Here is a 22000-nt window from a genome sequence, read left to right on the forward strand (position 1 = left end):
AAGTCATATTAGTATAAATATGACTTAGGGCAAACTTTTTAGTCATTGTTGTTGTCATCCTTGTTGGTGCAAGGAAAGAGAGAGAGCGCGTAACTGTGTACAGAGAGAGAGAGAGAGAGAAAGAGTTCGTTGCCTCTCTTGTAACCGCCGCCTGTGGCGAAGATTGTGAGCACGAGGTCGTTGCCTCCATGAACTCATTGTTGTACATTCTTACATAGTGACAGTTTGCAGCCTGTGGGCTGCCGTGGTTTTTTCCCTAGTTTGGGGTTTTCCACGTAAAGCTCCTCTATACTCTTCTCTTCTTCATGTCGTTGAGGCCGAAACCGGATGACGAGTACCCGGCTACGGAGAGCCGGATGATACAGACCCGGTGAAGACCGGATGACGAGTACCCGGCTTCGGAGAGCCGGATGATATAGACCCGGTGAAGACCGGATGAGGAGTACCCGGCTTCAGAGAGCCGGATGGTACAGACCCGGTGAAGACCGGATGAGGAGTACCCGGCTTCGGAGAGCCGGATGGTATAGACCCGATGAAGACCGGATGAGGAGTACCCGGCTTCGGAGAGCCGGATGGTACAGACCCGATGAAGACCAGATGAGGAGTACCCGGTTACGGAGAGCCGGATGGTACAGACCCAGTGAGAACCGGATGAAGAGACATATTCGTAAATATGTTTCTGAGAGTCCATCATGGCTTTATTTGTAAATAGCCGAAAAGTCATATTAGTATAAATATGACTTAGGGCAAACTTTTTAGTCATTGTTGTTGTCATCCTTGTTGGTGCAAGGAAAGAGAGAGAGCGCGTAACTGTGTACAGACACAAAGAGAGAGAGAAAGAGGTCGTTGCCTCTGTTGTAACCGCCGCCTGTGGCGAAGATTGTGAGCACGAGGTCGTTGCCTCCGTGAACTCACTGTTGTACATTCTTACATAGTGACAATTTGCAGCCTGTGGGCTGCCGTGGTTTTTTCCCTAGTTTGGGGTTTTCCACGTAAACCTCCGGTGTACTCTTCTCTTCTTCGTGTCGTTCTTTATTTCCCGTTTTCTGTGTATGATTCTAAGCTCGGTTGTGGCCGAGCGTTGCGTATAGGGAGCATGTTGTTTCCCTTCAAGTGGTATCAGAGCAAAACGACACAGAAAATGGACGAATCGTTTGGCGGCATGTTCAAGCTCACCGGCTCCAACTATTCAGTGTGGAAGTCGAAGATGAGGGACATGCTCGTGGTTAAAGACCTCTGGCTGCCGGTTCAGTTCGGGGACAAGAGACCGGACAAAATTGATGCCACGATATGGGAGGTGATGCACATGAAGACAACGGCATACATACGGTGCTTCATCGACATGAGCCTGTACAACAACTTCAATGAAGAGAGCAAGGCTCATGAGCTCTGGGAGAAGATCGGCATAATGTTCCAAAACAAAAATGTTGTTAATCAGGTTTCGGTATTCCGGAAGCTAGTAAGACTCTGGTACCAAGATGGCTCCAGCATGGCGGAGCACATGAATGCCTTCCAGGGGCTGATCCACCAGGCAACTTCATTGGAAGTACCTCTCGCCGATGAGGTACTAGCGCTACTCCTGCTTGGTTCCCTCCCGGATAGCTGGGAGACGTTGGTTGTCACTATGGGCAACGCCGGGCTGGAAGGAAAACGGTTATCCCTAGCAAGAGTAAAGTCGAGCTTGCTAGATGAGGAGGCGCGTCGGAAAGATAAAGATACGACCTCTGGCTCCAAAGCGCTACTTACCGAATCGGAACGCGGAAGACAAAGAAACCGTAGTCCCCAGAACCGGGAAAAGTCGGGGACACGGTCAAAGTCAAGGGGGAGACCTACTTGCTTCTATTGCGGCAAGCCGGGACACTTCCAGAAGAACTGTCGGCATTTCCGTAAAGACAAGGAAACCGACGGCACCGATTCGAACCAACTCCGGACACCAGACCGGAACGGTAAAGACCATAGGGGACCGGACCGGAAGGGAACGACGGCAATCGCGGCAAGTGATGAGGAGTTGATGCTCATCACCGAGGAGAGTGAGATAAACCTTGCCGGCGACGAGATGACCTGGGTGGTAGACTCCGGAGCGTCGTTCCACCTTACCCCGGACCGGAAATGCTTCTCATCCTACTCAGCCGGTGATCATGGATGTTTCCGGATGGGGAATGAAGGTACATGCCGAATTGTCGGCATAGGAGACGTGTGGTTGTCGACACCAACCGGATACAAGTTGTTGTTGAAGGATGTCTGACACATTCCGGAGGTTCGACTGAACCTGATATCAGCCGGTCGGTTAGATGATGAAGGTTGCACGGGTAGCTCCGGAACGGTGTCATGAAGTTCAGCAAGGGGAGCCTGATTGTGGCTCGGGCCCGGAAGGTCAACACTCTGTACCTGATGAATGCCCGGTTATGTCCGGAGGAAGTGAACGTGGCATCCGACACTGCCGGTGAGCTGTGGCACAAGAGGTTGTGTCACATGAGCGAGAAGGGGATGAAGAGGCTTTCAGAAGACAACCTCATTCCAGTGAAGAACGTGCACTTGGAGAAGTGCACTAATTGTCTGGCTGGTAAGCAAAACCGGACCTCCTTCCGACCAAGGCCACCGATGAGACGTAATGCACCACTTGAGTTGGTGCATACTGATGTGTGTCAAGTAGACACGAAGTAACATGCCGGAGCGCAGTACTTCGTGACGTTCATAGATGACCACAGCCGGAAGCTGTGGGCCACACCGTCGAAAACGAAGGATCAGGTGTTATCCGTCTTCAAAGAGCTCCACGCGAGAGTGGAAAGAGAAACCGGCCGGAAGCTGAAGGCGGTTCGAGCAAATAACGGAGGTGAATACCGGGGGCAGTTCGAGGAGTACTGTCGCTCGAAGGGAATCCGGCTCGAATTTACCTTGCCGAAGACGCCGGAACAAAACGGGTTGGCCGAGAGGATGAACCGGACCATAATGGAGAAGGTCCGGAGTATGCTAGCGCATGCAAAACTACCCAAGAAGTTTTGGGCTGAGGCATTGTCGATGGCGACATACATGATAAACAGATCACCCTCAGTACCCTTGGACGGAGACACGCGACAGAGAGTTTGGACCGGTAAGGAAGTGTCCTACCTGCATCTGAAGGTGTTCGGGTGTCTCGCGTACATGCATGTAGCTAAGGACCGGAGAGGAAAGTTAGATCCAAAGACCCGGCCATGCATATTCCTCGGTTACGGCGACAATGAGTTCGGCTACCGAGTGTGGGACTTGGTCGACAAGAAGGTATTCCGGAGTCGAGATATTATCTTCATGGAGGACAAGACGCTCGCCGACTGGGAGTCGGAGAAGAAGATAATGAACTCCGAGTCGACCGGTAAGGATAGACTCTACGATGAGCAGACCCAACCGGCAAGAGACCAGTTAGCACTCGAGGAACCAGCCGGTTACGGTGAGGATACCGAACCGGCAGAAGAAGAAGTAGAGGAAGCTGAGACCAGAACTGGCCAAGACCCCGAATCAGATTCGGATGAAGAGCAAATGGAGGAACCGGTTACCGAAACCCAAAGATGGAGATATCCTCTCAGAGAGAGAAGGGCCCCCCAGAGATTTCCGGATGCAGAGCATGTTCTGCTGACCGATGAGGGGGAGCCGGAAAGCTGCGAAGAAGTGAAGGATGACACCCACAGCCACAAATGGTTAAGTGCCATGCAGGATGAGATGGATTCCCTGCATGAGAACCATACGTACGAATTGGTGGAGTTGCCGAAAGGAAAGCGGGCATTCCGAAACAAGTGGGTGTACAAGTTGAAACCGGGAGATGCCGGCAACCCCCCGAGATACAAAGCCAGGATCGTGGTGAAGGGGTTCTAGCGGAAAAAGGGCGTGGACTTGACGAGATATTTGCCCCAGTTGTAATGATGACCTCCATCCGGACGGTGCTGAGTATCGCGGCAAGCATGGACCTCGAGGTAGAGCAGCTAGACGTGAAGACGGCATTCCTTCACGGCAACCTCGAAGAGGAGATCTACATGCAGCAACCGGAAGGATTTGTGGAGAAAGGGAAGGAGCACCTGGTATGCCGGTTGAAGAAGAGCCTCTACGGGTTGAAGCAGGCCGCCCGGCAATGGTACCGGAAGTTCGACTCCTTCATGACTGATCAAGGGTACCACAAGACGCAGGCCAATCACTGCGTGTTTGTGAAGAATTTCGAAGGAGTCGATTTCCTAATACTCCTTCTATACGTGGATGACATGTTGATCGTCGGACGGGACCAAGTCAAAATACGGATGTTGAAGAAGGCTCTCAATCGGACCTTCTCAATGAAAGACTTGGGTCCGGCAAGACAGATGCTGGGGATGCACATCATTCGGGACCGATCAAAGAAGCAATTATGGCTGTCACAGGAGAAGTACGTGACAAAGGTGCTTCACCGGTTCAACATGTCAGATGCGAAACCGGTCGGATTGACACTTCCGGCAAACTGCAGGTTATCCGGTAAGCAAAGCCCGAAGACGAAAACAGAGAAGGCGGATATGATGAAGATTCCATATGCCTCTGCCGTCGGGAGCTTGATGTACGCAATAGTGTGTACCCGACCGGATATAGGATACGCAGTCGGAGTGGTGAGCCGGTTTATGAGCAATCCCGGCAAGGAGCACTGGAACGCGGTCAAATGGATACTCCGGTATTTGAAGGGCACTTCAAATATGTGTCTCCGATTCGGCTCCGGAAAACCTCAACTTAACGGTTTCACCGATTCGGACATGTCGGCTGATGTGGATACCAGCCGGTCTACATCCGGTTATGTAATGACATATGCAGGGGGAGTTGTTTCGTGGCAATCGAGGCTGCAGAAGATGGTTGCATTGTCAACCACGGAGGCGGAGTACATGGCGGTTGTGGAAGCTGGCAAGGAAATATTATGGATGAAGGACTTCATCGAAGAGCTCGGTATCCGGCAAGATGAATACCGGCTCTATTGTGACAGTCAAAGTGTCATCCACCTTGCTTAGAATGCGGCCTACCATTCCCGGACGAAGCATATCCAGCGAAGGTATCACTGGATCCGGGAAAGAGTAGATGACCAGGATTTCGTGCTGACGAAGATCCACACGGCCGAGAACGGGTTAGATATGTTGACCAAAGTGTTGATACCCGACAAGCTGGATGCATGCCAGAAGAGGATCGGACTGGTAAGACACCCCATGCCGGAGTGAAGGGGGAGTTTGTTGGGAGACAGGTCCCTCCGGATGGGAAGGGAGAAGAACAGTGCCGATGAACAAACTCGGCCGAGGCCGAAACCGGATGACGAGTACCCGGCTACGGAGAGCCGAATGATACAGACCCGGTGAAGACCGGATGACGAGTACCCGGCTTCGGAGAGCCGGATGATACAGACCCGGTGAAGACCGGATGAGGAGTACCCGGCTTCGGAGAGCCGGATGGTACAGACCCGGTGAAGACCGGATGAGGAGTACCTGGTGCAAGTAAAGAGAGAGAGTGTGTAACTGTGTACAGAGAGAGAGAGAGAGACAAACAGGTCGTTGCCTCTGTTGTAACCGCCGCCTATGGCGAAGATTGTGAGCACGAACTCACTGTTGTACATTCTTACATAATGATAGTTTGCAACATGTGGGCTGCCGTGGTTTTTTCCCTAGTTTGGGGTTTTCCACGTAAACCTCCTATGTACTCTTCTCTTCTTCGTGTCATTCTTTATTTCCCGTTTTCTGTGTATGATTCTAAGCTCGGTTGTGGCCGAGCGTTGCGTATAGGGAGCATGTTGTTTCCCTTCAGGAACACCTTCATGCTGACCAGGTCCCACACTCGATAACCACACTCATCATTGTTGTATCCAAGGAATATGCATGGTCGGGATTTCGGATCCAACATTTCTCTCTTGTCCTTTGCAACATGCACATATGTGAGACACCCGAACACCTTCAGATTCCGGTAACACACGTCTTTACCGGTCCATACTCTCTGTGGTGTGTCTCCTTCCAAGGGTGCCGAGGGTGACCTATTAATCACGTTCGTTGTGGTCATCAGCGCCTCAACCCAAAACGTCTTGGGTAACTTTGCATGTGTTAGCATGCTTTCGACTCTCTCCATTATGGTCTGGTTCATCCATTCGGCCAGCCCGATCAATTCCGGCGTCTTCGTCACGGTGAATTCGAGCCGGATTCCCTTCGACCGGCAATACCCCTCGAACGGCCCTCGTTATCTGCTCGAACTGCCTTCAGCTTCTAGCCAGTTTCTTTTTCCACTCTCGCGTGGAGCTCCTTGAAGACGGACAGCACCTGATCCTCCGTCTTCAACGGTGAGACCCACAACTTCCATCTGTGGTCGTCTATGAACGTCACTAAGTACTGCCATCCGGCATGTGACTTCGTGTCAACTTGACACACATCGATATGCACCAGTTCCAGTGGTGCATTTCGTCTCATTGGTGGTCTTGACCAAAAGGAGGTTCGGTTTTGCTTGCTAGCCAAGAAATCGGTGCACTTATCAAGATGCACGTCTTTCACCTCCAGAATGAGGTTATCTTCAGCAAGTCTTCTCATCCCCATCTGCCTCATGTGGCACAGTCTCTTGTGCCACAACTCACTGGTAGTGTCAAATGCTACGTTCACTTCTTCCCGGAATATCCAGGCCTGCATCAAGTACAGTGTGTTGATCTTCCGGGCTCGAGCCACAATCAAGCTTCACTTGTTGAACTTCATGACTCCATTCTGGATGCTACCCGTGTACCCTTCATCATCTAGCCAACCGGCTGATATCAGGTTCAACCGAACCTCCGGAACGTGTTGGGCATCCAGTTGATGTTGTCAACAACACATCTCCTATGTCGATGATTCGGCAAGTCCCTTCATTCCCCATTCGGACACCAACCGTGATCTCTGACTATGTAGGATGAGAAGCATCTCCAGTCCGATGTCAGGTGGAACGACACTCCGGATTCGACAACCCACGTTGTCTCGTGGCTGACAAGGTTTAACTCATTCTCCTCGGTGATGAGCAATAGTTCTTCTTCACTTGTCGCAATTGCCAACATTCCCTTCCAATCTGAGCCTTTCCGGTCCGAACCCTTCTTCGAAGCGGCATTGTCGGTTCCTTTCTCTTTCCGGAAATGTCGACAGTTTTTCTAGAAGTGCCCTGGCTTCCCACAATAGAAGCAAGTAGGCCTCCCCCTTGACTTCGACCTTGTCCCCGACTTTTCCTGGTTCTGGGGACTTCAGTACCGGTTTCTCCCCCGATTATGGTCATCTTCCGCAACCAAGACCTTCGGGTCGGTTCTGGAATCCCATTCCTTCCGGAGAGCTTCTTCATCTAGCAAGCTCGACTTCACTCTTGCTAGGGATAGTTTCTTTCCTTCCGCTTCGGCGTTGCCCAAAGTGACAACTAGCATCTCCCAACTATACGGGAGGGAACTGAGCAAGAGCAATGCAAGTACCTCGTCTGCCAGAGGTACTTCAAGCAAATTTGTTTGATTTATGAGCCCCTGAAATGCATTCATGTGCTCTGCCATGCTGGATCCTTCCTGATACCGGAGTCTCACTAACTTCCGGAATACCGAAACCCAATTTATAGCGTTTTTACTCTCCAGCATGGTGCCGATTTTTTCCCAAAGCACATGAGCCTTACTTTCTTCATTAAAGTTGTTGTACATGCTCATGTGAATGAAGCACCGTATGTATGCCGTGGTCTTCACGTGCCTCACCTCCCATGTCACGGCATCGATCTTATCCAGTTTCTTCCCCCAAACCAGCAGCCAGAGATCTTTGACCACGAGCATGTCCCTCATCTTCAACTTCCACACTAGGTAGTTGGAGCCCATGAGCTTAAACATGCTTCCGAATTACTCTTCCATTTTCTTGTTCGCTCTGATACCAAATTGACGCGGAAATGACGCTCGGCCTCAACCGAGTCTTAAAACAACGAATGGAAGAGAGCAAACTGAAAATAAGATGACACAAAATGTTAACGTGGAAACCTAAATGGGAAAACCCACAAGACCCCAATCACTATGAGGGGAGGAATACAATGTGAGACTCAGAGGCAACGACCTCGAGCTATATGTCTTCGCCAACCGGTGGTTACAATAGAAACTAGTATTGTATCTCTCTCTCTCTCGCTTTCTCACACTCTGTGTACAACGATGACACAACCACAACTACACCATCTCTACATAAAGTGATTGCCCTAAGTCATATTTATACTTATATGAATTTTGGGCTATTTACAAATATAACCTCAATAGGCTAACCATGAAACATATTTACACATATGTCCTTCGATCCGGTTTGTACCGGATCTATCCGGATTCACTCGATCCAATTTCCGAGTCTCATCTGAAACCCTTCCGGATCCGGTTCCTTCATCCGACTCATCCGATCCGGCTCCTCCGGTTCTCATCTAGATCCCATCCGGAGGGAACGAATTCCCAGCAATACCCTTGTGCACGACGTGTTTTTGCAAGCTTTCTATGATATGGGAGCTCTTTTCTGGCCCTTCCTATCCTTAAAACATATTCCTCCTCTTCTCGGCTCTCTCGACCTTTGTATGATGGCATATTTATAGCATGCACTCCCACTTCTTGTGCTAATATTTTGCTTGCTAGCTCATGAGCCCTTGCATTAATATCTCTTGGGATATGTCGAAATTGACACTCCACAAACTGGCTTTGCAGTTGCATCACTTGTTGGAGAAGGGGACGAAGACTATCCTTTTGCACCTTCCACACCCCTTGCACTTGTCTTATGATCAACAATGAATCTCCCTTCACCATCAAACTTCTAATCCTTTTTTTTAAGCATACTTGTAAGGCATGAATTAAGCTAAGATACTTGACAGCTTCATTGTGACTATTTACTTCAATGCGATCACTTCCACTCCATAACTCGTAGCATTCTCTATTCACGAAAGCATATCCAATTCCTGCAATCTTTGTTTTTTGCTTAAAATCACCATCAAAATATAATACCCCTTCAAACTTTTCCAACATTATTTCAGACTCATTGATTGGTTCGACATGAGCATCTATCTCTTTTACACCTTTTTTTGGCACAAGTTTCTTATAGGTAAGCAAATCCACCATCTTAGACCTATTAGTTTCTTCCTTAATAAAACTTACTTCAAACTCTTGTATAATAATTATTCACCATTTTATACGTGGGCTATCACTCGGAAATCTTAACATATGAGGGAGCAAAGCACATGAAGTAATAAAACTATTGTGATTCTTCCTAACAAAGACGACTTCCATTTTTGGAGTGAAAACACCGATTGCCATAAAAGTTTTTCTTCGTGTGTCCAAGCCTTCTCTACCATTGACATCTTCCTACTAATATAATATATTGGACACATATATGATTGCTTAATACCTTTTTGCATTAATACTACACCTACTGCTTCAACATCCACACTCAAGCAAACATAGAAATTATGGTTGATCCCAATTAGGTGGCATTAGTATGGGTAGAGTACTCTACGTGAAAGATATCGTACCTTTTGTACAAAGCTTAACAATTGCTTTGTAGAGGTCAGAGCATCCATCAATAGTAAAGATTCTACTTTACTTGGATCGGGAGCAATCCCATTAGCATTAACTTCATGCCCAAGTAGAATAATTTTACTATGTGCAATTTTGCACTTATTAGGATTCAATTGTCATCCATCTCCATCTATTTTAGCAAAAATTTGATTAAGCTTTTCTACATGACTCTTTATATCACTATATATTCCTATGTAATCCATAAATGACCTTGCAAATTTTCCAAAGAAAAGGACTTAACAACCTATACATCCATCCTTGAAAAGTTGCATAAGCATTAACTAACCCAAAAGGCATCCTAGTGTAACAAAATACACCCCATGGAGCGATGAAACTAGTTAGCTTTTAATCTTCATGTGCAATTTCTATTTGAAAATATCCACAAAAGCCATCACATATTGAATACCTTTCATGTCCCGCCACTTCATCCAATATCTCATCTTGGAAAGGCATTAGGTAATGTTGTCGCTTGGTTGCCACATTTAAAGGTCTGAAATCCACACATACTCTCCACTTGCCATTCTTCTTAGGTACTATGACTACTGGAGATACCCAATCAACATCATCCAGCAGCCAACAACTTGCTTACCTCTTCCTCCAAAATCTCTCTCCTTATATTGCCCAACCTTCATAGTTTTGCGGAACTGGCATTGCATTGCAATGAAACTTTATCTCGTGTAACACAGAATGTGTTCCCTCATCTGAGTATACTCCGTAGCAAAAAACTTAGGATACTTATCAACATAGCTTAGGAACGAGTTCTAGTGCTTGGGCGAATGTCATATCCACTTTCCTTTCTTTCAAGTCATTCAGCAATGAATATGTTTCTTGATTTAAACCTAATGGATAATCCTTTATAGCTATCCCCCTCTTTGATTCTTGAAGTTTCTTTCCTTGCTTATCCTTATGCTTACTAGGTTCTCCCTCTTGTGATATTGCTCCATCTTTCACCTTATTATGCAATCTAGTTCGCATTCTTGAGCCTCCCTCATGCTCCTCTACATGAGCTCTCTTTCTTACTAAAACGTCATATGAATTCCCATCTAGCATGACCTTCCCACACGTTGGATCTAATGCATTCTTTACATTATCATTCTTCTTAAACTCAATTAAATTAATATCATGAGCATTTACTTTATTTTGTGACCTTTGCTCTTCTACTCATCTTGGAATCGGGGCAATACCTCCTTCTCGCTTAGGATGTGGACAATTTGGTGAAATATGCCCTCGTGCAAAACAATCATAACACTGCACATTGGGATTTTGCCTCCCAATATCTTTCTTCTGTTGACAAATTTGCATAGATCTTGTAAGTTCAGCTTGGTTGATACAAATCTTACTTACTTCATTAGCCTTCTTTGCCACTTGTTGTTCAAGATTCATGGTCCCACTTGTAGAAGACTCTCGCCATGAAGACACATCAAGACTTTTTTCATGTACCCTGTGAACATATGGTGTCGCACCTTCAATAGCTTCATCATCTTCTCTCATGTTCCTCCCAAGCTTTCTCATCCTCCTTCTCCATTTACTTATTGCCACTTCTTTTTCCCTTTCAAAAGATTCAGGTTCCTTATCATCTACCTTCTCTTTAATATCCTCATGCAAGGCCACGATAAATTGGTCACGTTTCATAAAATCAGGCGGAACTTGATCATTTCCTAATCTCTCCAATCTCCTATATAAATATTCAAACCTCCTAATAAAATCCCTAATATCCTCTTCATGTCCTTACCTTACCCTTCTAATATCCTTCCCAATAGCTTGTGGGGTCTCGAGTTTTTTAAATTGGGTTAACAATGCTTGTTGCAAACGTGCCCAATCATTCTTCACCTCTTTTGGCACCGACCTTACATACCAATCTAAAGACAGCCCATCCAACAAAATGCTTACCATTATTGTTAGATCCGCATCACTCTTCCCAACTTGTAGAGCCCAAATCTTCACCTGATGCACGAATTGCACCACATCACTATTTGTCTCGGTGAAAGGCTCACTAAAGAGATCCGTCATTATTTCGAAACACCCAACTGCCAAAATATGCAACAAATATAACAATACCACCAATTCCAATATTAAAATACTTGGCCTTGATTATGACAAAACCGAAAGTCCTCGGTCGTTATCAAGATTGGTCCTCATTGGGGGCACCAAAACATGTTGCGCAAGAATTTGCCTCTCAAAACTCTAGCACAATACATCTAGAAACACACAAGGCACATCATCATACGGCACCATAACAACATATTTGAGTTTAAGAAAGACCACAAACACAAAAGGAGATGAATGGGTATGACAAAGACAATCAATGAAGAAACATGAGAGGGGAAGTTCTAAATCAAGAGTTGATATAATTCTCACTACATAAAAGAGGGTTTATAAGTTTTGTGATAATCATCCAAGTACAACAAATAAGAGATTGGAAGTGACAATGATATGTATCATAATCTATGAGAGAGGAAAGGAGAACGAACATAGAGTATCTATTAACAAGACGGATATAAAAACTCACACTACATCAAGAGAGATATTCTAAGGCTACCCTCAAACCTCCCACACTTATACTTATATACAATAGGGGCGTCATTGTTTAGTGTGTGCATGTATCTTGCCACGTGTTGCACATGTAACACTTCATCCACTTTCCTTTGATTGCAACCAATAGATCTTCTATTTTGGGTATGAAGACTGTTGATTCTATTCAGGACCCCTGTTAGACATTTGTAGCACATCAAGCAAGCTTTCCACACAATGTTTATTTATTAAAATCCAATATAACCTTGAAATATTATGGCCAAAACATTAATTGTCTATTGTAAAGGCACTCTTTGACTATGTCACACCAATTTACCTTGATTCTTCAAATCTACCTTCGACCAAAGCATCCATCATCATGCTTAAAGTGTCATAACCAGCTTGTATCCATATTTTACTATCTTCTAACCACTTTGTTGAGCACAAGTATCTACAACACGACAACTATCTCTTTCCACTCACAAAACGATTGGGACTCAGAGGCAATGGAGGATTGTGTGACTGTGGAGTTTTGCGTAGGACATGGGTTTTCCCCACCACTCACCATTCCATCACATCGTTATCGGGTCGTGGTGTGGGAGGCCTTTGATGTCCTATGGTGCCACGGCCTTCCAAGGTCTCCTTGATCTTCAATGACTCTCATGGGGCAGTTCTTTTTTAGATCACCAAGTTTTTTGCATTCAAAACATTGCCCCGGTGCGTCGATCACTTCTATTCATTGTTCAATCCGCATTTCGTTTTTTCCAGGAATGAGGATCTTGGAAGGAAGCTTATTGATGTCCTACATGAAAAGGCATGTATAGAGGGAGGACTTAGGTGCTTCTTTAGCCTGTTTGGTAGAGTTAATTCCTCTTCCAGCATCATACTGAAGGAATTTCCAATAGTAGGAAGTAACATGTTGTATTGTAAGGATAAGCCAGGAAACAGTTAAATTGTAACCTTTTTCATGGAATCATCCTATTGCGCGACATTCTCTGGGTTAAAACCACGTGTCCATTTATGCATGAACATTCATGAGTTTCAGACCTTGTAGGGGAAATTGCGATAAGGTTCACTGCAGAATCATTGTCCTCTAGGACAATTTGATAGAAACCTTTACGAAGCGGTTGGGAGGGATCCTGAACTATTGTGTTTTGTTGGGAAGGCTATCACTCGTCGAGTGTTTCTGTTGTGTTGGGTTTTTTTCTCTTTCTTCTTTTTTTTTGGGATGGGGGGGGACGCTCTCGTCGAACTTTCCTTTTTGGTTTTGGACGGTGAAGGGTCGTAGCACAACAGCCATAGGGATGGGGGGCTGGCGGTGAGGAGGCCAGCGAGTCCCTTACGCGAGATGGGGAGCAGGACCAATGACGCCCACCAACTGTAGGTCGTTAGCATGAAGTTGTCGGGGGGGACTATAGGTCCTGTAGAGGGTGTGGTGGAAGGGGGACCTGTGTGTCCCACATCTGCAAGCCTGCGCTTTGCATTAGCAAGTGTACGCGATTCAACCCTGCACTTGCTCTGCTCTCGCTTTAGCTCTCACATAGATGCGCTTCAACTCCTACTCCGCTACTCCTTCTCCTGCTTTGCTATACTCCTTGTGAAGATTGTTTGTCAGAAAAAAACATTAGTTGTAATTTTTATGAAAAAGGAGACAATGTAACTTTTCGTATTTGGTTAAATTTTGTGATTTTTCAATTTTATGAAAAGGTGGAATTTTAAGCTTTTCCATAGAATCTTTGGGAATGTGTGATATTGGTATCAATGTGTTTTGTAAAATGGTTAAAAAAACCCCGAAATCAAACGGAATATTCCTTAGATTCCTTCCATTTGTGGGCGATCCTTCCACTTGTGAACGCAAACGTATTCACCATTGTAACCTCTTGATGTGGCTCTTAAGCCTTATAATAAAATTGTGTTGCGTTCCTACATCCAATAATTTGTGTGTAAACTTCCTTGTGCGTTCAGTCATTTTGTGACAAGGGGATCATTTCGAGCGTGTGTAGGCACCTCTCCTCATCATAAAGGCGTTCGGACTTTCATGTTTGTGTTCTCGTCCACTTCCTTGTGTGTTCGGTCGTCTTGTGATGAGGGGATCGTTCGGGCATGCCCACACACCTCTCCTCCTCATAAAGGCGTTCGAACTTTTGTGTTTTGTATTCTCGTCCACTTCCTTGTGCATTCGGTCGTCTTGTGACGAGGGGATTGTTTCAGGTGTGCCCATGCACCTCTCCTCCTCATAAAGTCGTCTAGATATTCGTGAATGCATCTTCTCCCTTTCATTGTGCGTTCGTCTTGTGTGCCCGTCCGTTCACTTGTGTGGTGAGCCGAAAGCTCGACGAAACCCAACATTCAACGAGCCACAAAGCTTGACGAATTGTGGTCAACGGTAGCCATCGATTTCACAAAAAGGTCAACGAGCCCTTGCACGGCAAGTAATCTTCTTCGACACGCAAACCTTAGGTCTTCTCCACCCTCATCTTACTCCCTAGTCTGAGACCCACATCTTACTCCCTAGTCCAAGTAGCTAGCACACGCCAAACTTCACAACACCGTTTAATGGCAAACAAAGAAACACGCTACAGTAGCTCTCTCTTCCACCAAAGTAGAATACATAGCAACTACCCTCACTACGAAGGAAAGATTATGGTTTTAAGTCCATCATTTATGAACTCGCCATCCTCAAAATCTCTAAATTCAAGTTATGGTGTGACAACCAATCTTGCATCAAAATTACTAAGGACCCCAAGATCACAAGGCAATACAAGCATATCCAAGCATGCCGTCACTTCATCTCAAAACTTCTTGGTTGTGACCATGCCAACACAACTAACTAAGTTGTTCAAGTTTAGGGTTTAAAATGCCTTTGTTGAAGACATTTTAAAAGAGTTGAAGAAAAGGATACTTCATGAAAACACAAGCAAAATGATTAGATAATTGTGAATATATGGGCTCCCAACTCAAAAGAAGATTCTCTTCCAAATGACCATTGTAAAAAAGAAGGGAAATTATAGCTCTCATTAGAATCCTATGGTATAGAACAAAGAGAACTAGGAAATACTTTAACTATAACTTTATGGAGTTGAAGACGTGAACAAGCACAAAACAAAACCAAGAAAGATGATAATATTCGAGCACACTTCAAAATAAAGTCACTAACATTTGTGTATTGAATAGTTGCACTTGCGTTACGAATCTAATTATAAAATGTGATTTAGTAATCATACGTTATAGCAACTTGTTGATGTAAGGAAATGATTAATAATTAACCTAGATCAGTAAAACATGCACACCCCTTGTGACTTCTATTGGGATGATGATTGCGTGATTTAGGGTAAGAATTGTTTATTTGACTACCAAAATATGGTTTGGGTAATGCTATACTTCACCAACAACCCAAAATACCTAAATGCCCTTTACTGAAACCTCCAAAAGAGACAAAAGATGATATGGAGCATATCATCACTCAAACAACATATCATATAGAAATGCTCAATTGTTGGCTATCCAAGTTGGTGAAAACAATGAAAATCTAGGGGCATCTGGGCTTTCTGACAATTGCATGCAAGTTGTTTTTAACTACTAAAGTATAGGACTTGCATTTAATGGCTACACACAAGTTTTAGAAACTTGGTTCCTTCTAAATAATTAACTTTAACAAAACCTTAGTCGAACAAGACTTTTCGAAATGGTGAAACCACCAAAATACCCCTTATATTTTAGCAATTTATAAAAGTATCCCTAATGTTTTTTATATTCCCAAGATACTCACTAACTTTGATCAACCAATTGGACGAAGAATTAACACTAATCAAACTAACATTATTGGTAGTAGTTATATGGTCTCTAATTAACACTTGTAATCAAGCACTTATAACCACTCATAGAAACTTGCATTTTAGCCTCTAATTGATATTAATAGAGTTAATTTGATTTGATTAGAAAAAAGTGCTATTTTTAAAGTTTTTAAAAAGAAAACTGAAATACTCTTCGAATGTAGAAGAAAACATGGGAATAATTTGGTAACTTTGCAAAAAGTTACAGGTATGTTGGTGTACAAAATTAGTTGAAAAAATTACATTCAACACCAAGAGAGAGTTCTGTTTGGCTTTTCTCCCAAAATGTGTATTAGGAGTGTTTGACAACAATGTATTGAGTCTTTCTTTAAATAGAGTTCTAGTTTCTTGAACGCACGATTTACATGTGAGTTCTGTATTCATACCTCATATCAACTCTTAATCTTTCATATCACATGATCGTCAAAAGTTTTTTAAAACCTCCAGTAAGTTTAAGGGAGTTCCTTTTATAAAAGTTAACAAAAACTTGTTGTCTCAAAATGGAAGCGTAAATCAATTTTGCTTTCTTTTTTACATCTAAAAAACACTACTACTTGTGACACCTTTCCTCTTGATAGCTTTGGAACATAAATATTGTAATCCATGAGAGCTTCATGGCTAAAATGATAGGCTAACATTTCGTCTACAAAAATAGGGATAGTATACTCATGGTAACATCAGTGGGGTGCTATATATATAGATATATACTATGGGTCTTAATGGCTTTTTCAAAAATGTCGAGCAAAATTCAGACCATCAAACAGCCTGAAAGTCTTTGAAACTTCTCATGAGATCCTTTGTAGAATTAATTGGGCGCCATACTTGGGCCTCAAGGTAAGAAGAGTGACAGGTGCATGCCTATATGTGGGTGATAGTGTGAAACTAAACCTTTGAAGAATCATAGCAAGAACAATTTTTGTTTCCATGAGCGCAAAGCCTTGACCAATACAATTTCGTGGCCCAAATGCAAATGGTATGTATGCAAGGGGGTGTTTGCATGCGTGTGCGACTCCTTGTTCAAATCGTTGTGGTTTAAACTCATGTGCATCCTCACCCCATAGCTCTTTGTCTAAATGAAGAGCGAGGACGGGTATCCACACAGATGCGTCCTTTGGTATAAACATGTCACCTAATTGCATGTCCATCAATGCATATCTTATTATGACAATCGCAGGAGGGTACAATCTTAATGTCTCATTTATAATCATGCCCAACTGCAAAACCAAGCAATAAAAATTCTCATCAAAACCCTTTTATGTATGTCATATTATAACAATGATAACAACACATTCAATGCATATTATGCAAGAAAAATCTAATGATCTAGTCTTGAGATATTGAACCATTTGTTTATGCGTATTAAGATCAGGATATCAAAAAGTGAACCTTCAATGGAAAAAATAAGGAATTGGTTGGGGAAACATACAATTTTGAGCTTGTGTAGTGACTCTGCCTCTAGCAACTCCACACCACTCCTGCCAAGGACGTCAATGACCTCTTCTCTAGCCTTCTCTTGCCACTCAGGATTAGATGCAAGGAGAACCATTGTCCAAGTGAGCAATCCGGCCGAGGTCTCATGCCCAGCAAAGAAAAATGTTTTGCACTCATCCATGATTTGTTGGATATTGAACTTTGGTGACAAATATGGTTTTTTGGTATGATGACCATTATTGGAATAATTGCTCTTGCTTATACCATTGGTATTATTATTATCATTACGATTATCACATTGAATACCTTCACCCTCTCTTAGCATTAAACCAAGTAAATCATTTCCATATGATTCAATTCTTCCTATGTTCACCAAGTCCCTTCTCTCTTGTATGACCTCTTTCATTAAAATTTCCATCTCTCTCTTTAGGCTCCATATCTCCCGATTCCAAGAAGTTGGCAAAAACCTATAAAAATTTGAAGGAAAAAATTAAGAAATGAAATCCAACTTTGTTGGAATATATCAACAATATGGCTGATACATCATTGGTTTTGGATACTTATGAATAAATGGGGAAGAAATAGATAAAGATAAAATAAGAATGCATGTAAATTTTATTTGATCATAAATAACATTCAATCTACAATGTTGAGATTAGCAAGCCTTGTGAGAAAGACTAGATCTATGTTAGGATAACACTCTCCTAAATGCATAGTTATCATGAACACAATGTCTAACTAATTCAAGCATGTTGAAAGCTAGAGTATTTCTCTCCACCCAACTAGACACATCCATCATGCTTATTAGATTGATCATAGTATGCACCATACGTACCATATGTGCATTTGCGTTCGTGAATGATTGAAACATTCGCGAAAGAAAAACACCCTCAAAGAATGAGAAATACAATACTTTTGGATTAACTATTTATTATGAGGTAAATAAGCCTAAAAATGGAAAAAAAATATTAAAAAATGGGGGAAAAACAAAAAAAAAAAAACACAAGAATGTTTGAATAATATTCGCATTCGTTTTCCTACTAGACGAACACGAATTTTACGTACTATGAGACTGATTATACAATATGAAAGGAACACTTGCACAAATCTTAACACGTTTAGTAAGAATTTCACATGTTTATCCAGTAGCCTATTGCTAGGACCCTCCTAGAACTAAACTTGCTTGATTTGACTCTTTAATAATGATATGGTATGAATGAGTCTACTTTATAAGCATTGAGGCCTAAAAGTAAAGATTGCACCTGCTTCCGGGCAACCAAACAAAGTGTGCAAATTGAAGGGTGAGCTTCTGAAGAGAAGTGAGGAGGTCGAAGATGCGTTTGCCTTTTTCATAACTACTCCCAAATTCGGTGCATGCGATGATATCTGCAGTAAGGACGCGGAGGTGAGTGTGAACGTCCACCTCCTTGCCACCCTTTACAACAAGGCCCTCCCATGTCCCCAACATTGTCTTTGTACACTTGGCCATCACCCCAACAAGTCCCTTGTGAATCCACAACACAGATAGAGCACAAGTTTGATAATTGGTTATTGTGTCAATTTCATTTATTAATCAATGCTTATTCATGGATGGAATTGTGTATGTAGTAATAGTAAGCACGTGAGGTGTGTGTATACACACATACACACTTCCCCATTGTCCCCCATTACCGTTTTATTATTTTTTCTAATCATGTGCTTTACAAGCAACATAGTTCAATCCCCAAATTTTCATAAGTTTAAATTAACTTCATAACGTTATACTACATTATTGAAGAAACAAAAAAGATAAATGTACTAACATCGCTAAAGAAATGCTCTCTATTATGTCAATTATAGAATTTATACATGTGCATAATGGAATAGACAATTGTAACAATATTCAAAGCCTATGGCCCTATGTAGAAAATACGTTGAGTCGGTACCATGACTAACCATAGTTTGTCCTCTTACATTGTGGCCCATGAGTAGATGGGAAGTAAAAGTGCATATTACACGAGAAATTGTTTATGGGCCTTTGTAGTGTTTATAGATAGTATGATTAGGGTCAACTTTACATATCACATTTGTGCATGGTCACACTTTTAACTATATACAACTAGCTTTATAACCAAACCCATGCCTATGGTACAAGGAAGTCACACTTCAAATGGGAGTTATTCATGTACATGAGGGTCTTGCTATTGAGCATCCATTTAGACAAGAGTTATGCATGTGCATTCTTCTTCTACGACGACAATGAGGAGGAGGAGGATCAATGAGATAGTATCAAAGAGGTGACTGAAATGTGTTGGATCAATGAGCTAGTTTCAAAGAGATGAATAAAATGTGTTGGATCAATGAGATAGTATCAAAGAGGTGAATGAAATGTGTTAGATCAATGAGATAGTATCAAAGAGATGAATGAAATGTGTTGGATCAATGAGATAGTACCAAAGAGGTGAATAAAATGTCTTAATTCTTTTATGTCAAGAGAATAGCAACATACGCTTGGACAAACTTAGAACGGGCCAACGGGAACTAGTGTTCCTTGCATTGCAGGGGGTGGCTCCAATTAGGGCCGACAATATAACATGATGCCTAGCTAATTGCACCAGCTAATTGTAAACAAACCCATGCTTAAAAAGACACATATAGTGCCACCAAATTCTACATATATGTAAACAAACCCAAACTTAAAAGGACACATATAGTGACACCCAATGCTATAGAAACCCATACTTAAGACACATATAGTGACAACCCAATGCTACATATATGTAAACAAACCCACATTTAAGACACATATAATGACAACCCTGAATGCTACATATATATGCATACACACAAAACACATATATAGATATAGTCTTAGAGATATGAGATTGTTAGTACCTTGAGCCTCTCGAGGTGGAATGCGGGTGCGAGGGTGCGGCGCTGGCGAGCCCAGGCTTCCCCGTTGGCCATCACGAGTCCGCGGCCGAGGAAATGCTCGCAACACCTCTGCTGGACGAATGACTTGCCGTACGAGAGCACACGCTTGGTCGACAACACCTCCCTTATCAGCTCCGGCTCCGTCACCACCACCCGAGGCTCCGATGCCTCCCAAAACACGAATCGCTTCCCTACCATTTGTGCACATACATACATATATGACATATATATTATCCATAATTTACAATATCATCGGATTCAATTCGATTCCGATGAATTGTCAAGTCTTGACTATATTTTGCAATTAGATATATGGATGCATTTGGATTGACAATGCATTGGGATTCTTAAATGAATTAACTATCATGCATTGGGATTCTTAAATGAATTAATTAACTATCATGCATTGGGATTCTTAAATGAATTAATTAACTATCATGCATTGGGATTCTTATGAATTAACTATCATGCATTGGAGCTCTAATGAATTAACAATGCATTGGAAGTGCTAAAAGAGGTAACGACCGCGATGGATGTAATGATGGAAATGGGCTGATAGACAAAAATTAGGTTAATAAAATGTTATGATGGTTAAGGATTGATGTATATGTAATCATGATGGAAATGGGCTGATGGACAAAAATTAGGTTAATAAAAGGTTATGATGGTTAAGGAGTGATTAAGGATTGATGTCATATTGTAATGATGGAAATGGGGCTGATGGACAAAAATTAGGTTAATAAAAGGTTATGATGGTTAAGGAGTGATTAAGAATGTAATTAACCAAATGGGGCTGATGAGAGATAAGGTTTAAAAAAATGGTATCATGGTTAAGGAGTGATTAAGAATGTAATTAACCAAATGGGGCTGATGAGAGATAAAGTTAAAAAAAATGGTATGATGGTTAAGGAGTGATTAAAGGATTTAATTAACCAAATGGGGGGGGGGGGGATGAAAGATAAGGTTAATAAAAGGGTATGATGGTTAAGGAACTGATTAAGGAGTGATTAAGGGACTGATTAAGGAGTGATTAAGGGGCTGATTAAGGAGTGATTAAGGAGTGATTAAGGAACTGATTAAGGAGTGAATTAATCAAGGAATTGAGGAGATTAGCATACCATAAGATTGTGTCCATTTGGTGTAGTAAGGGAGCATGCGGCAGAGGATGTCATGGCAGAGGTGGGGCATGTCTGATGCCATCTCCTCCCCTTCGAGCTTCATGATTTCTATGTAGTTCCCGATCATGAACTTTGGATGAGGCCCATGGATACCCTGCAGACGGAGTGCCCGCTGCAGAGAACGGGGATGCCACCACAAGGACCTCACCACATTCGCAAGCACCATTAGTAACCTGCACACTAGGCTTGCCGCTAACCCTAGGCAGAGCAGGGCCATGGCATAGCTCCATGTCCATGAGGATGTGCTCGCCGCTTTTGATGGCGATGGCACAACAATCATCATGGCCCCCTCCCTCCTAAACGCTTTTGATGGACCTGATGATTCACTGATGATTGATTGATTGATTGGTTTATGGATTGATTTATGGATTTATGGATTTATGGATTGATTGATTTATGGATTGATGGATATATGTGGTCTCCGAGGTTAAGGGATGAATATAATTATGGTGATTCTTCAAGAGCTTGATCGGGGATCCATGGCAGAAGAAGCAGTAGCAGGGGGCTGCGGTATGATACTGGATAGCTTCACAAAAACAAAAGACAAAAAAAAAAAAAACAGGAGCTCTGATATCTGATCGGAGCAGAAGCAGAACTCAAAACAAAAC

At 43.0% G+C, this 22000-nt stretch overlaps 1 protein-coding gene across 1 annotated transcript; it reads right to left on the reverse strand.

The window, feature by feature from the left end:
- Window positions 1-16441: 16441 nt before the first annotated feature.
- On the reverse strand, window positions 16442-21705 carry LOC147864354 (cytokinin hydroxylase-like). Its single transcript, XM_087320262.1, has 5 exons — window positions 21333-21705; window positions 20176-20405; window positions 18564-18805; window positions 17297-17768; window positions 16442-17084 (listed from the first exon to the last, which is right to left on the reverse strand). Exons 1-5 carry the CDS (start codon window positions 21673-21675, stop codon window positions 16656-16658), a joined length of 1716 nt encoding a protein of 571 aa, XP_087176388.1. The 5' UTR covers window positions 21676-21705; the 3' UTR covers window positions 16442-16655.
- Between the last annotated feature and the right edge of the window lie 295 nt (window positions 21706-22000).

This window comes from Azolla caroliniana, unplaced genomic scaffold (assembly GCF_043228905.1).
Source record: "Azolla caroliniana isolate FFs.n. ecotype wild unplaced genomic scaffold, voAzoCaro1.0.p SCAF_5, whole genome shotgun sequence".
NCBI classification, from domain to species: domain Eukaryota; kingdom Viridiplantae; phylum Streptophyta; class Polypodiopsida; order Salviniales; family Salviniaceae; genus Azolla; species Azolla caroliniana.